Here is a 15724-nt window from a genome sequence, read left to right on the forward strand (position 1 = left end):
GTTTGAATTCACATATTCCCTGTTCTCCCACTTCTGAGGATGCATCTGTTGCTAGTAGTTAATTCCCATTTAATGAGCCCTAGGGGGGTGGGGGTGGGGACATGATTCATTTCTGTTCTTTCTGCTCTGATCATTGACCCCTTGGCAGGTACACTGGGTGCAATTTAGGGATTTTTGCTTTTTTAAAGTAATGGTTGGCATGTGTGGATACATTGATCAAAGTACAAGTGTTCAAAAAGCAAATATATTTAGCCTAGAGAACAGACCTTGGACTATCACTTTAGTTGTCATTAACTTATTAAATCTATCTGCTTCCAAGATTATCTTTGCCCCTTTAATAAGTTGGCAGCTGATGCAACAAGGAGGAATTGCCTCTATAAAAGCTCATGCAGACCAGCTGAGCAAGTATGTCCAGGTGACTACAGGAGATTTTGAGAAATACATCGACTAATGGAAAACTATTCAAAGATGATGCAGTGTTTGAAAGCTGTCATCGTCGTCTTAGTTTGTTCAGTCCTGCTTACTCAGGTAAGAATGCAAGAGACTCCTGGTTTTGGAATTCCAATGTATTTCAACATTATCTATGTTCATTTGTGTGCATTTTAGCTCTGTATAAGGAAATCATTATTGAATGGAGCCTGGTCTACACATGCAGCAGAATGGGACGGAAGAACACCAAGGCTGTAGAGTGAACAATAACTTCAGGAGAAGCATCATATTTTTGAATGCTCCAATATAGTTCTTTCTTAATTCTTGTTTGAAAAGAAAATACACAACCAAACACACCTAGTTGACCAGGAAGCAAGCTTCTTGCCAGGCCTGCTCCCTGCTTTTCTATTTTCATGGTTTTGTCCTCCCCTTTTAAAAAAATTTAGGGCAAAAATCTGGTCCCCTACCTGTAGGCTGAAGTGTTACAGTTCATTTTACACCTCAAAAGTCTACCAACATATTTTGCTACATGTGTAGACCAAGGCACAGTCTAGTTGGTTGGTTGTGCTGTTGAGTCGGTGTCAACTTCTGGCGACCACAGAGCCATGTGGTTTTCTTGGCAGAGTACAGGAGGAGTTTACCATTGCCATCTCCTAGGCAGTATGAGATGATTTCAGCACTTTCCTATATCACTGCTGCTTGACATAGGAGTTTCCTATATTCTGGGAAACATACTAGCAGGAATTCAAACCAACAGCCTCCTGCTCTCCAGGCAGGTTGTTTCCCCACTGTGCCATTAGGTGGCTGACAGTCTAATGAAGAAGATTTAATGTCTGAAAGGTTTCCAGTACAATGTGTCACACTGCAATTATGTTTCAGATACACTGTGCCTCACTGCATCCTCAAAACTCTCAGCTGGTAAGGCAGAAGAGAATGACACCTTTCTGGAGAGAGATGTTGAGGCCACTTGGAGCACCATGCAGAAACAACAATGATTGCATCACAAGAATATGCAGGTAACTTCCTTGAGACCAAACCCACCTCCGCTCTTTCATACAGAATGTGGCAGGCAAGAATTCCACCAGATTACTAATATAGTAATGACAGATCTAGACTGCTTGAATACAAGAGAAACAAGAATTAAATTGCACACTCTCTAAACTTTACAACTTAGTTGAAACAAGGATCAGGATGACAGAAATTGCAAATTTTGAATGTCTCATTTATGAAATAATTTCTATTTAATTTAAGTCTGAGAACTGGATAATTTTGAACTACGTTGAGCTTTTAAACCAGCCTAGCTTTTAAACATTAGACAATGGCTGACATCCAATCTAAATTACTCATGAATAGTCCTGTTGAAATTAATAGGACAAGTCAGTTATGACTAACTTGTCCCATTAATTTAAACGGAACTATTCATGAGTAACAATGGAATGTCAGTCACTAAACACACGCTTTTGTTGATCAATTGCTAGAATATTTTCACTAGCCCTTATATTTCCTACATAACCAAGAAAAACTCTTCCATTTTGACTGTAGAATTCTAGAAATGAAATCTTTATGCCAGTGTAATATTGGTGGCACTATTACTCCTGCCTGAAAAGGAGTTACTAGTACCTCTGGGTACTTGGAAGGCTCCCAAGGAGCCCGGCTTCCATAGGCTGCAGCCACACCATTTGTTCCCCATCTGATGATCACAAGTTTGAATCAGACGTGTCCTCAGTGATGTGTTCGCTGCAGAAGGGGAGGAGAGTTAAAGCCTTCTTCCTCTGCTCCTGATTGGCTGGCTACTTGCTGAAATACCCATTCCTTCAGCCTGACAGGCGTCAGAAAATTAGCTCTGACTTCTCTCATTTAAATTAATGGGTAAACTAAACATGTCCCACTAATTTCCATGAGACTGCTTATGTGTAACAATATGGATGTGAACCAGTGACTGGAGTAGCCTGACTCCCTAATTGTAACACTTAAATTTGTGTGGTGTGTGTGTGTACACATACAATCACTCAATATCCGTATGGGGTACCTGAGCTGAAAGTTTGTGACAGAAGGGGTACATGTGTTGAAAGAAGATGGTAACCTCTGACAAAGAGAACAATTTAATTTTCAATGAAAGCTCATACAAGTTTGCTTTGGTATTATAGGGCTCAAAGTAGTATGAAATCCACCCCCACCCCTGCATGTAGGTTAGACCAATATGCCTAAGAAAATGTGAATTGACTGGTTTTATCTTTTGCAGGAACCATCACTGCTCTTTAAGAACGGCACAGAAGTGATTCTTCACTAAGAAAATACCGCTGTTACTTTTGATAATGCTTCCATTACTTTTGATAATGCTTACAGCGATGGTATATTATCACTTTTCCCGACAACACTCGCATGTATTTGATGCTTTTCAGTTAAAGCTTCAGTTGTATGGACAATGCAAAAGGACTTTACATATACCAGAAGTAAAAACTGGTGTAAGCTATACCTTTCCATCGTGTTCCAAGGTAGGCCTTTAGTTTGGCTAAAGTAGTCTTAGCGTTTATATGGTTTTGTATTTATGTTTTTCTATGCAAGATAAGAAAGATTTCTTTAAAACACACACAATTTGGTTACTTGTCTTGTATCTCAGCCAATAGGGAAAGTCATACAAAGTCATACATTGACAAAGTTCCTCATCAAAGACTCCTGAGGAAACTTAGCAGTCATGGGATAAGGGGACAAGTACATGTGTGGATTGCTAACTGGTTGAAAGACAAGAAACAGAGGGTAGGTATAAATGGAGAGTTTTCACAATGGAGGGAAGTAAGAAGTGGGGTCCCCCAGGGATCTTGTACTGGGACCGGTGCTCTTTAATTTATTCATAAATGATCTAGAAGCAGGGGTAAGCAGCGATGTGGCCAAATTTGCAGATGATACCAAACTCTTCCGGGTAGTGAAATCCAAAACGGATTGTGAGCAGCTCCAAAAGGATCTCTCCAAACTGGGGGAGTGGGCAACAAAATGGCAAATGCGGTTCAATGTTAGCAAGTGTAAAGTGATGCACATTGGGATAAAAAAACCGAACTTCAAGTATACGCTGATGGGATCCGAGCTGTCGGTGATGCACCAGGAAAGGGATCTTGGGGTTGTGGTTGACAGCTCATTGAAAGTATCGACTCAATGTGCGGCAGCTGTGAAAAAGGCAAATTCCATGTTAGGGATCATTAGAAAGGGGATTGAAAATATAACGGCTAACATTATAATGCCCTTATACAAAACTATGGTGCGACCACACTTGAAGTACTGCGTACAATTCTGGTCACCACATCTTAAAAAGGACACTGTAGAACTGGAGAAGGTACAGAAGAGGGCAACCAAGATGATCAGGGGCCTAGAGCACCTTTCTTATGAGGCAAGACTACAACACCTGGGGCTTTTTAGTTTAGAAAAAAGACGTCTGCGGGGAGACATGATAGAGGTCTATAAAATCATGCATGGCATGGAGAAAGTGGAGAGAGAGAGATTCTTTTCCCTCTCACACAACACTAGAACCAGGGGTCACTCCATGAAATTGATTGCCAGGAGGTCTAGGACCAACAAACGGAAATACTTTTTCACACAACGCGTGATCTACTTGTGGAACTCTCTGCCACAGTACGTGGTGACAGCCAACAACCTGGATGGCTTTAAGAGGGGTTTGGATGACTTCATGGAGAAGAGATCTATCAATGGCTACTAGTCGGAGGGCTGTGGGCCACCTCCAGCCTCAAGGGCAGGGTGCCTCTGAGTACCAGTTGCAGGGGAGTAATGGCAGGAGAGAGGGCACGCCCTCAACTCCTGTCTGTGGCTTCCAGCGGCATCTGGTGGGCCACTGTGCAAAACAGGATGCTGGACTAGATGGGCCTTGGGCCTGATCCAGCAGGGCTGTTCTTATACTCTCGAAAGATACACTGAGTTACTCCGAGCAAAACTGCATATACCTTGACCTTCTTACAGCAATTAAGGGAATGAAATGGTTTTGACTCCATCCAGCCTTTTACAAAGTTAGCAATTCTAAATTGGCTCTGTAGTGAGCTGAAAAGGGAGAGAGAAAAGCACACACCATAATACCAATGCATTTCAATAGCACACTACTGATTCAATCCCTCTCCCAAAATTTACTTTTCCTTTTATCTATGGCTTTCGAGCTTTCACTGTGTGACAGGGAACTGTTGGAAAGCGTACTGTGATGATTAGCTTACTATATGCATTTCAGTGAAAAGTGTAGGTACAACATCCATGAGAGCATACAGTGAGGGAAATAAGTATTTGATCCCCTGCTGATTTTGTCCATTTGCCCTCTGACACAGAAATAAATGGTAGGTTTATTGTAGCTGTGAGAGACAGAACAACAACAAACAAACCCTCAAAAGCCCAGTGCCCAAAAGTCAGCGATGGATTTGCATTGTAGTGAGGGAAATAAGTATTCGATCCCTTCACAAAAGATGTCTTAGTACTTGGTGGCAAAACCCTTGTTGGCAATCACAGAGGTCAGACGTTTCTTGTAGTTGGCCACCAGGTTTGCACACAACCCAGGAGGAATGTTGTCCCACTCCTCTTTGCAGATCCTCTCCAAGTCAGAAAGGTTTCAAGGCTGATATTTGGCAACCCGAACCTTCAGCTCCCTCCACAGATTTTCTATGGGATTAAGGTCTGGAGACTGGCTGGGCCACTCCAGGACCTTCATGTGCTTCTTCTTGAGCCACTCCTTTGTTGCCTTGGCTGTGTGTTTTGGGTCATTGTCATGCTGGAATACCCACCCATGACCCATTCTCAATGCCCTGGCTGAGGGAAGGAGGTGCTCACCCAAGATCTGACGGTACATGGTCCCGTCCATCGTCCCTTCGATGCGGTGAAGGTGTCCTGTCCCCTTAGCAGAAAAACACCCCCAAAGCATAATGTGTCCACCTCCATGTTTGACAGTGGGGATGGTGTTCTTGGGCTCATAGGCAGCATTCCTCCTCCTCCACACACGGCGAGTTGAGTTGATGCCAAAGAGCTCGATTTTGGTCTCATCTGACCACAACACTTTCGCCCAGTTCTCCTCTGGATCATTCAGATGTGCATTGGCAAACTGCAGACGGGCCTGTACATGTGCTGCCTTGAGCAGGGGGACCTTGCGGGCACTGCAAGATTTCAGTCCTTCACAGTGTAGTGTGTTACCAATTGTTTTCTTGGTGACTGTGGTTCCAGCTGCCCTGAGATCATTGACAAGTTCCCCCCGTGTAGTTCTGGGCTGCTTTGTCACCGTTCTCATGATCATTGCAACTCCACGAGGTGAGATCTTGCATGGATCCCCGGACCGAGGGAGATTGACAGTTATTTTGTGTTTCTTCCATTTGTGAGTTATCGTGCCAACTGTAGTCACCTTCTCACCAAGCTGCTTGGCGATAGTCTTGTAGCCCAGTCCAGCCCTGTGTAGGTCTACAACCTTGTCCCTGACATCCTTCGACAGCTCTTTGGTCTTGGGCATGGTGGTGAGTTTGGAAGCTGAGTGATTGCTTGCTTCTATGGACAGGTGTCTTTTATACAGGTACTGTAACAAGCTGGGATTAGGAGCACTCCCTTACAGAGGGTGTTCCTCATCTCAGCTCGTTACCTGCATATAGTGAAAAGACACCTGGGAGCCTGAAATCTTGCTGGTTGATAGGGGATCGAATACTTTCCCTCACTACAATGCAAATCCATCACTGACTTTTGGGCACTGGGCTTTTGAGGGTTTGTTGGTTGTTATTCTGTCTCTCACAGCTACAATAAACCTACCATTCAAATTATAGCCTGATCATTTCTGTGTCAGAGGGCAAACGGACAAAATCAGCAGGGGATCAAATACTTATTTCCCTCAGTGTACCTGCAATCCTGACGCTCTTCAACTTTGCCTCTTCTACTCTCCATGCCTACTTGTGGAGAGATTATTCCTGTGATTAGAATACTGGGGCACTCTTGAGGACACTGTAACTAACTGTGTGCAGCAGCTGACATCCAGAGTAACACTGTGCTAATGTTATTGAGGATATTTTAGAAGATCTCCCCTTCCCCCTTGAAGGGTCCATGTTCCTCTAAAAAATGTGTGCTTGAAGGCCACATGCCCCTCAAAGAAATAACTTTGGGAGGTACAGTGGACTTCTGAAGAAAAGGGAGATCAGCTAAAAGCACCCTTTGCCTATAGCAGGAGGGCAGCATTAGTATGAATGTCAACCAGCATCTCCATTTTTGTAATGCTTGAACAGGCTTATCTGTGCATTTAATGAAGCAGGAATAGTGTTTTCCTCCTACTTTTACACATAGCTCCTACGAAAGCATAACCTGCCCAGCCACACCTTCCACCTCCACCCCTGATTTAAGTTTTCCTGTTCTAATCTGTAATGTCACTGGAGAAAAACCCATACAAAAAAGATTAATTCAAGCACAGTGCTTATAAAGTTTAATACAGAAAATCTATCTGATATTTATTAAACTTAGTTTCTCCAGTTACAGTTTTGCATTGTACAAAGCATTTTGACACAGTAGTTAAAAAGATCTTTACAAATTGAAATGTGATACCCTTTTTTCCAAATATTTAATTGCCATAAATTTGTTTAAAAATACACATTAAACGCATATTTCAGACACTAAACTTTCTATAATCTCAATACCACAAAATACATAGAATATACTATACAGATGTGGAAAAAAATCTAGTTAGTATATAATACTTTGCTCACCATTAACATACGTGAAATGCACATACTGACTTAAAAATCCTAATCTGGAACCCCAAAGTACCCTTTTGAAATCTCAAAATGTATTGCAAAGAAAAAAAATCACAGTTTTCTTTTTAAAGTTTAGTTTTGGTTGAAAACAGATGACTAAATATGTTAAGTAACAGAACGTGTAAGACATGGACATGTCATGTACAAAGCATACAACAGAGAGCCATCCTGCCAGTCATGATCAGTACCAAGCTGCATGCTCAACAAGGGTTTTACTGTTAAGTTAAAGATTAAAAATAACCTTCCCCCCACCCCCACTACTAAAGTTCACCCCTCAGAAGAAAAGAAAAACCTTCTTTACCAAATAATTTCAAATAAGATAAAAGGATCTTTAATAAATATATAAGCACTTTATCCTCCATATACAAAACTTCTTAAAATCATTTAAAAGGGGAACCAGATACAAACGTCAGCAACTGTGCTTGCAGAAGTTATGCCTGGCCCATTCAGCCAAGTTCTCAGAGACTTCAGTGCAACCATTCTGGAACACTGGCTGCAATACTGATGTGATCAGCAAATTAGGTGAAAAATATTTGGGTCTAATTTGCCAGTATCAGTCCTGTTCATTGCCAGGTACAAATATTTTGCTAATACATTTACAGATGGAATTGAGACATGAAGTTAACGTTAGATCTGTTTGACAATTATCTGAGCAGAAGCAGCAGCAGTTCCAATGTCTTCAGCAGAGTTAGCTTAAAGCTCAGATGAACTGGCAAATGCTAAAAAGCTGCTATTTGAGGGGAGAAGAAAGCATTTTGTGAAAATACCTGTGTGTCCCAGGGTAGTTTCCTTCCCATGAGAATGTTCTACTTAACCTTTTCCCCATCACTGCTAGTTTAAAATGCAATAAACACCCCAGAACCCATCAAAAATAATGAAGCTGATTACTCTGTACAATTAAGCGGCATTTTCTACCTCTTGGGAAAAGACTGAAGATGTTTAATAGAGCTCCCTGGAAAAGCTTTGGCTACACTTTGTTGAAAAATATCCAACATTAAAACTTAGCTATTGAAGACCCACAATTTTTCACAATACTGATTCCACTAATATAAAGTCATTCTGTCCTTAACCCAAATATTTATGAAATATTTGCCATTCAGGACACTACCATATGGTCTGGACATTGCTTACTCCTCTTATGGGGAAAATGTATTCAAACTTGACTTGCTCAGGTCCACTTAAACCTCTTTAGTAAAAATACTGCAGAGTTTATAATGCAGGGAAATATTACTATTTATAGCAAAGGTAGTCTTTCTCATTAGCTGCCAAACCTGGCAAGCAAACTACACAGTTATTTGCCTATGGCTGTGTTTTACTTGCCCTAGGCAACACTCAATTATATCCACAGACTACATACCTGCTGTGGCTGCTTATCACATACACTAACAGGGGTTGTTTTGTATAAAATCACAGCAATCAAGCCTCGATAATCTAAAAGAAACAGATAGCACTCCTGCATAATATGCAAAATTTATCACCATCACCAAAATGAGGATGGCTCAGCACTCAATAAATATATTGATATAGTCCAGCTGCACTATAATCTAACACAAGTATAACAAACTCTGGACAGACTTGAGTTCATTCATCTATATATGCATGTAGATATATGTAAGAAACATGTATATTACAAATTGCATACTGCTGTCAAAATGTCAACAGCCACCTCCTCTGCTTTACAGCTAGAAGATTTAAACCATATTGAACTGAACATACTGGGTCATCTTGGTCTGATACCCTGAATGTTCATTTAAGATATAAAATGAAATAGCCAAGTATCTTCAAGGTCAATTATGCTTAGATATTTTATTAAGGGGATCTGCCATCAAGAGGTTGCTTCAGTTGGGGACCCATCACATCCCCAACCCATAAAGTGAAACCTTTGCAGCTTCATGTGCTACACTATCATTCATATGTAGTGCCAGATGTCTGGTGAAACAACCACAAAGCTCCACTGCTGGAACTCACACCACTGTTTATAAATTGTTGTCTTTGTATGACCCTGTACATTTGACGAAAACATTCAGAATTACTGAAATGCCTGAGCAAGCCTAGTCTGACCATTAGGCCATTTTTAAACGGCTCCTCACTGGTATAAACTACAACACTGATATGTGTTAATACACAGTCATGAAATCCTCTCATGTCTAGTATTCCAGTTTTCAAATGAAGATAAAAGCACATACTGCGTAAGTGCTTAAGGTGTACACATAATGCTTCTTAAGGGCAGATTTAGGTTGCTAGCTTGCTTTTGGGAAGAAAAGTAGAAGCTTATGATGCACTTGCATTTAACTTTTTGCTTTGGCAAATTACTCATGCACTTCAAAGACAAAGGAATTCAGAGTCCTATACAAAATTAGATGGCCTTTTTAATTTGTCAGCTCCAATTTAGCTGGTGGGAACTGTTAGACAGCTTTTACCAGGGAACGAAGAGTACTGTTCATTTATTTAGGACATATAGATAATACCTCTGGAAGGCATATATTAGAATAACGTCTGCTAGCTTAGATCCAACTATAGAGGCCTGCTAGAATATTAAAGAAATGCTCAAAGATCATCTGGACAACCTTTTTAAAAATGCAATTTGATACAGTTTTCTAGTTTCAAAAACAAAGGTATTAAATGAAGAGAGACAGACATCCCCACTGGCAGCAATGGCAACAGGGTACAAAAGCAAGCTAGATTGCCCTGCTGATCACTGCAGCACTAAACAGCAAGAAAGCTTGTAATCTAAATCCTGACAGCATACAGGCCTCAGTGTATTGACTGTGTCAGGCACTTCTGAATAGTGAGGGGAAAAACCAAGAACTACTCATTGGATCTAAACTAGAATCCGTGCTGCACTTCTTGAGGCCACAATACATGAAAGTGCACCTGCTTTAAATTACATCTGATGATGGATGTCTCCACACAAGTGGTTCACATATAGTGGACCATGGAAGTCCACTGTAAGCCTTTAACAGCAACAAAACTCTCTCCCAATCTGTTTGCCAAGCACGTATGCACTGAACTGTTTGCCAGTCAAGTGAGTTAAAGAATGTTCCACATAGCAACCACTGTGCGTACAGTGGCTCTAACAGGAACGCTGAAAGAAATATGAACATTTAAATACAGATATACTGTATGGATTTGTCCATCATTTAAATCAAACTTCAGTTTGCTTATAATGCACCTTTCTAGAGTTCATGCTGTCATTTATGATGTAATGTAATCATCTTTTTGTATGCACATAGTCAGATGTGACTACTTTTCTTTCTGCATTCTTCCAAATACATTTTTGTACATAGAGTGCAATAGTAAACAGGATTAAGGATTGTGAATAGAGAACCTAGGGGTAGTAATTCCAAATGAATTTATCCAGAATAGTAGGGTACAAACTTGTGCATCCCTGGGAGTATCAGGTACACCTCTCAGGATACACCTCTGTATGAATATGGAATCTAGAGTTTAGTGAAGTTACTATAATTTATGTATTCCTCAACTCTCAGTGTCCCAAGGACACACTGCAGTACTAATTAATGTAGAATTCTATTCCTTCTTTCAAAGCTCGCCATCATTTTGGCACATAGCTACACAGCTAGACATAAATTTAGTGCAATCATTTTCTTGAACATGCACGTTCACATCTGGGACAAGGTTCAGGGACAAGGGCAGGTAAAGCAGCAATCCACAATTCCACACTGAAGGGGTTCAGAGTTTGACTCTAAAAGACAACCAACATGTATTGTCAACAAATGACAGCCACTAGTATTAGGAAAAAGGAAGTGGAATTTTGCCAAAGTACTGCAGGAGACCAAATGGATACAGTATACCAAGTCCTAAGTGTAAAAGCTCTTGTAAACAGTACTCAAAATCCATCTAAAGAGGCATAAGGCACACCAGACAAGATAGGGACACTAAGCAATATTCTTTTAGACGGACAAGCACCTCCTATGGAAAGGTACTTCGGTTAGTAACCTTAAAGCAGTCACTTTGAAATCCATGCATGATTCTTGCTGATCACAGTAATTTCCTTAAACATTAATATTCTATTCCCATTATAAACATTTAACATTAACAAAGATGTTATAAAATGGGGTAAAAGCAAGATTTTAAATGGATTGGACACAACAGTTTACAACATCCCAGTAATCACAGGCCTACTTTCTACCCCATGTTGCCCATTATGTAATCATGTTTGAGAGAAGACACAGATTTTATAGTCACTGCTTGCATTTTTCTGGTTAAGCACTGGAAATGAGGAAAGCATCAGTTCCGTACAGGAAGCATGGGTTCAGCATGTTACAGTGACAAGCAAGGAACCAAAGAGGCTGCATAAAAGCACAAGATTGTCCATCTGAAACTATTCCTGGACCACACCTGGAGACTGAAGCTCAACGTGACCCAAATCACTTCAATATTGCATTAAATGTAGCTTCCTGTAATGTTTTCTGATTGTTAGTGTTAAGACATGTGTTTTGAAACCAATTTTCCATATAGATATTTTTACTTTTCACTTAAATAAAAAGCCTTAATGTATAGAAGAATATCCTTAGAACGTAGTACAATAGTAAAAAACTGTGGCTGTCATTTAGGGGTTGACTCAGATATTCATGAAAATGTGTCCCTACACTTTATAATCTATCAACCCTTACTTTCTGTTACAAGCTCTACCACCACAAGACATTACAGAATAACAAAGCTCACAAAATACTTAAATAAAGTGTCTACATTTATAATCTTTGCTAAGTACTTGATAGGGTAAATTTATAGGAAAAACAGCTAAATCTTTTAAAAAAGCCCCCAAACAGAGCTTTCAAAAACAAAACTAAAAATAAATAGGTTTAAACAGATTTGTTAGGCATAATTACTAGAATTCCAATCCAATTGCAGCTCAATGAATCCATCTTATATTAAAATGATGTAGAGTTTAAAATATTTTTAAATATCTTAAAAATGGGACAACTGAAAAAAGTTCATTAACATGATGGTTTGGAGGTTTTCACACACATAATGCTAGGAGACACATGAAAGCATTCCTTGATCTTAGTTTCCACTAAGCAATGCATTATGGCAGTCTTCCTTATTTTTATGACACAGTGTTGGGAAGGAGAAAAAAAACCAGAGGCAGCAAGAAAAGTATCTTCTACACTTTAGATGTCTTCAGTCCAGTTATCACTTGGCATCCAAACGCAACCAATGCAGTCCCTGTCTGGTGTAACGTACCAGGTCTGCCATGACACTTGCATTAAAGATTAGAGGACTCATAACTTTGTCCAGTTCAGCGAAGAATTCTACAAAAAAACAGAAATAGCCATACTGAGATACATTTTTCCACAAGACATCACTCAAGATAATTCATATGCAAATACTCCTCCCTCCCCATTGCACTGTTCCATCTGTGTAAAATTCTAGCCCAAAGTGGAGACTGGAAAACAGATTAACAGGGCAGGAGATAGAGAACTCTTTTTTATGCTGGAGTGTCTGAACTGACCCCTCAAATTCAAGTGGACCAGAAACCCAGCCTCTAGATGCTATTCGTCCAAACACTGGCATTACAATAATAAAAATGACACTCAAACTTGAAGTGAACAGATTCACATTTAAATGAAGCTTATAAGCCACCTAATGGTGCAGCGGGGAAATGACTTGACTAGTAAGCCAGTTTGCCGGTTCGAATCCCCACTGCTATGTTTCCCAGACTATTGGAAACACCTATATTGGGCAGCAGCGATATAGGAAGATGCTGAAAGGCATCATCTCATACTGCATGGGAGGAGGCAATGGTAATCCCCTCCTGCATTCTACCAAGGGCAACCACAGGGCTCTGTGGTTGCCAGGAGTTGACATCAACTCGACGGCACACTTTTGTTTAGTGTTGTCCATTCACAGAGGGACAACCATGCCCAGTATCATTGGAAGAAACTTCAGTGCTAGGAAGTATAGAGGAAAAATGGCAGTTCAGTCCCCAAATAGCAAAGCAAAACCAGTTTGGTGAGAAAGCAGCAAAGCAAGAGGACTTGAGACAGTTCTTTAGTACTGAAGAACTACAAGGATTCATTTAAAGAAAAGGTTACAAACAAATGTGAAAGAGCCTGCAGCTTTATTTCAGCTCATGGCTGAAGAGAGAGAGAGCAAAACAGACAGACAGCTCTGGAGAGACAAAATGGAGATCAGCACTAAAAGAACAAAGGGGGAGGAATCTATGACCATAAAAAACCCCAGTGGTCACCATGAGACATTGCAGCTGAGAGCTGATGCTGCCAGGGTCCTAGCTCCAACACTCCTTCTCCATTGGCACTTGCCAACTTCTCTCTCAAGGTTTTGAAACGATCCCTGGGCAAAGGCTTAGTTAGCACATTTGCTACCATTTGTTCACTTGGACAATACATAAATTTTACAAGTCCTCTTTCTTGTGCATCTTACACATGATATTTGATTTCAGTGTGTTTTATTCAGTGGGTCTTGGTTCGTCTATGTTGAAATCCAATTTATTTATTTAACACATTTTTATACCACCCAAAACTTGCGTGTCTGGGCGGTTTCACACTATCTTGTGCAGTGTGGCCATTAGCTTGTGCAGCCACGCCATCTCTTGATATGGTTGAATGGCAGAAACACATTCTGCCTCAGTAGATGAGAGAGCAACTATTGATTGCTTGCAGCTACGCCAACTGACTGCTCCATCACTATAAAATAATACATAACTACTGGTTGACTTCCAGTCTGTTTGATCCTCAGGCCAGTCTGCATCCATATAACCTACTAATTTGGGACCACTACTAGCAGGCAACTTTAATTTTAGATGGTCTGTCTTTTTTAGGTACCTGCCTAGTCTTCCAGTCATCTTTGCTGGGTGCGCTTACTTTCCTACTTAAGATTTCCACAGATGCAGCTATATTATTTATTTATTTATTCTTTCGATTTCTATACCACCCTTCCAAAAATGGCTCAGGGCAGTTTTGTTATCACAGCTATATATAAAGGTTTTCCAATCGCTGTCCTGTATTCACTGTTGTCTGGCAGAAGTTCATTCTCCTCCTCCTGTTTTAGGTAACCTGTTTCCATAGGCATGTCACCTTAAGTGGTACAGCAGAGAAATGCTCGACTAAAAAGCAGAAGGTTGCCAGTTCAAATCCCCACTGGTACTATATCAGTACCAGTGATATAGGAAGCGATAAAGGAAGATGCTGAAAGGCATCATCTCATACTGTGTGGGAGGAGGCAATGGTAAACCCCTCCTGTATTCTACCAAAGAAAACCACAGGGCTCTGTGGTCGCCAGGAGTTGAAATCGACTTGACGACACAATTTACTTTACTTTTTCATAGGTGTACTTGTTTCTTTGACCTCTAAGTCCCAAATACTCTAGCAAATCATTTATTTTCTGTTTTTGGTTAAGCAAATAACTTCCATCCTTTTCTCTCTCTATGTGTATCCCAAGATAGTGTGAAACAGGCCCAAGTTATTTTAGTTCTATCTCACTATTCAGGTGCTTTATTATGTCAAGTCTCTCCTTTCTATTTTCATAACAAATTATCAGATCATCAATGCAAGTAAGTATATAGGTCCATCTGTTGTCTTTGAGCCTCAAGTACAGGCAAAGGTCAGCCTTTCCTTGGGTAAATCGCTCATTGACTAGCAACTGGTTTAATCTGACATTCCAGGCTCTTGAAGCCTGCTTTAGTCCATAAATACTTTTCTGAAGCTTACAAGTTTTTCTTTACCAGGTTCCACAAATCCTGGAGGCTGCTCCATATAAATATCTTCTTTGATGTCTCCATGGAAAAAAAATGCTGTTTTCACATCTATGTGATCCACTTACATTTTCTTGGCTGCTGCAATGCTTAGAAGTGTCCTTATTGAGCTGTGTTTTACAACTGAAGCAAATGTCTCACCATAATCTTCCCCATATATTTGCAAGAATCAATTTGCCACCAGTCTCACTTTGTAACATTGGACATCTCCTTCTGCATTTCGCGCAATTTTAAAAATCCACTTGCACCCCACAGTCTTTCTTCCCTCAGGTAGCTCTGTGAGTGTCCATGTGTGATTTTTGTGCAATGATTCCATTTCTTCTTGTGCAGCTTCCTTCCAGTTTTGTGCTTCAGTTGCAGGTAAATTATCAATTTCTTTCCATGTGCTTGGTTCTTGAAACCTTTCTCCTTTTGTAATGTACGAATGTTTCTTAGGTGGAACTCCTTGATGTTGAATGCCTCACCCTTTGTTCATCAGCATCCTCTTCAGCTGAATCACTGCCAGGTGTAAAACTTACAGTGGATCCTTCCTTTTGGTCATATTGCCTTGATTCTTTCTCCAACTGGAAACTGGGCTCTAGGTTTGGCAGTTCACTAGTGGTTGGTTTTTCATTTTCACTAAGTATGCTACATTGCATATTTTAATTGTTTCTGTGGCAAGATCTAAAATGCTATACATCCTATGGAATAACCAACAACTATTCCTTCTTCAGATCTACAGTTGAGTTTGGTCCTTTTGGCTTTTGGTATATAGGTGTATGCTTTAGATCCAAACACTCTTATATGACAAAGTGGGCTT

At 40.4% G+C, this 15724-nt stretch overlaps 2 protein-coding genes across 7 annotated transcripts in view; one reads left to right on the forward strand and one right to left on the reverse strand.

Annotated features, from left to right (window-relative positions):
- The first annotated feature begins 375 nt into the window (after positions 1 to 375).
- On the forward strand, positions 376 to 3024 carry LEAP2 (liver enriched antimicrobial peptide 2). The gene is made up of 3 exons (XM_053299164.1): positions 376 to 528; positions 1309 to 1445; positions 2672 to 3024. Exons 1-3 carry the CDS (start codon positions 451 to 453, stop codon positions 2706 to 2708), a joined length of 252 nt encoding a protein of 83 aa, XP_053155139.1. The 5' UTR covers positions 376 to 450; the 3' UTR covers positions 2709 to 3024.
- A 3823-nt stretch (positions 3025 to 6847) lies between these two features.
- AFF4 (ALF transcription elongation factor 4) overlaps positions 6848 to 15724 on the reverse strand; it is a 95931-nt gene continuing 87054 nt past the window's right edge. For 5 of the 6 annotated variants that reach the window (XM_053289571.1, XM_053289568.1, XM_053289567.1 and 2 more), the window contains one exon: positions 6848 to 12463. In XM_053289571.1, coding sequence (XP_053145546.1) covers positions 12345 to 12463 — 119 coding nt within the window. In that variant the 3' untranslated portion in view covers positions 6848 to 12344. The remainder of the gene's footprint in view (positions 12464 to 15724) is intronic. The other variant, XR_008314916.1, reaches the window with a different exon arrangement.

Source organism: Hemicordylus capensis, chromosome 2 (genome assembly GCF_027244095.1).
Source record: "Hemicordylus capensis ecotype Gifberg chromosome 2, rHemCap1.1.pri, whole genome shotgun sequence".
Lineage (NCBI taxonomy): Eukaryota > Metazoa > Chordata > Lepidosauria > Squamata > Cordylidae > Hemicordylus > Hemicordylus capensis.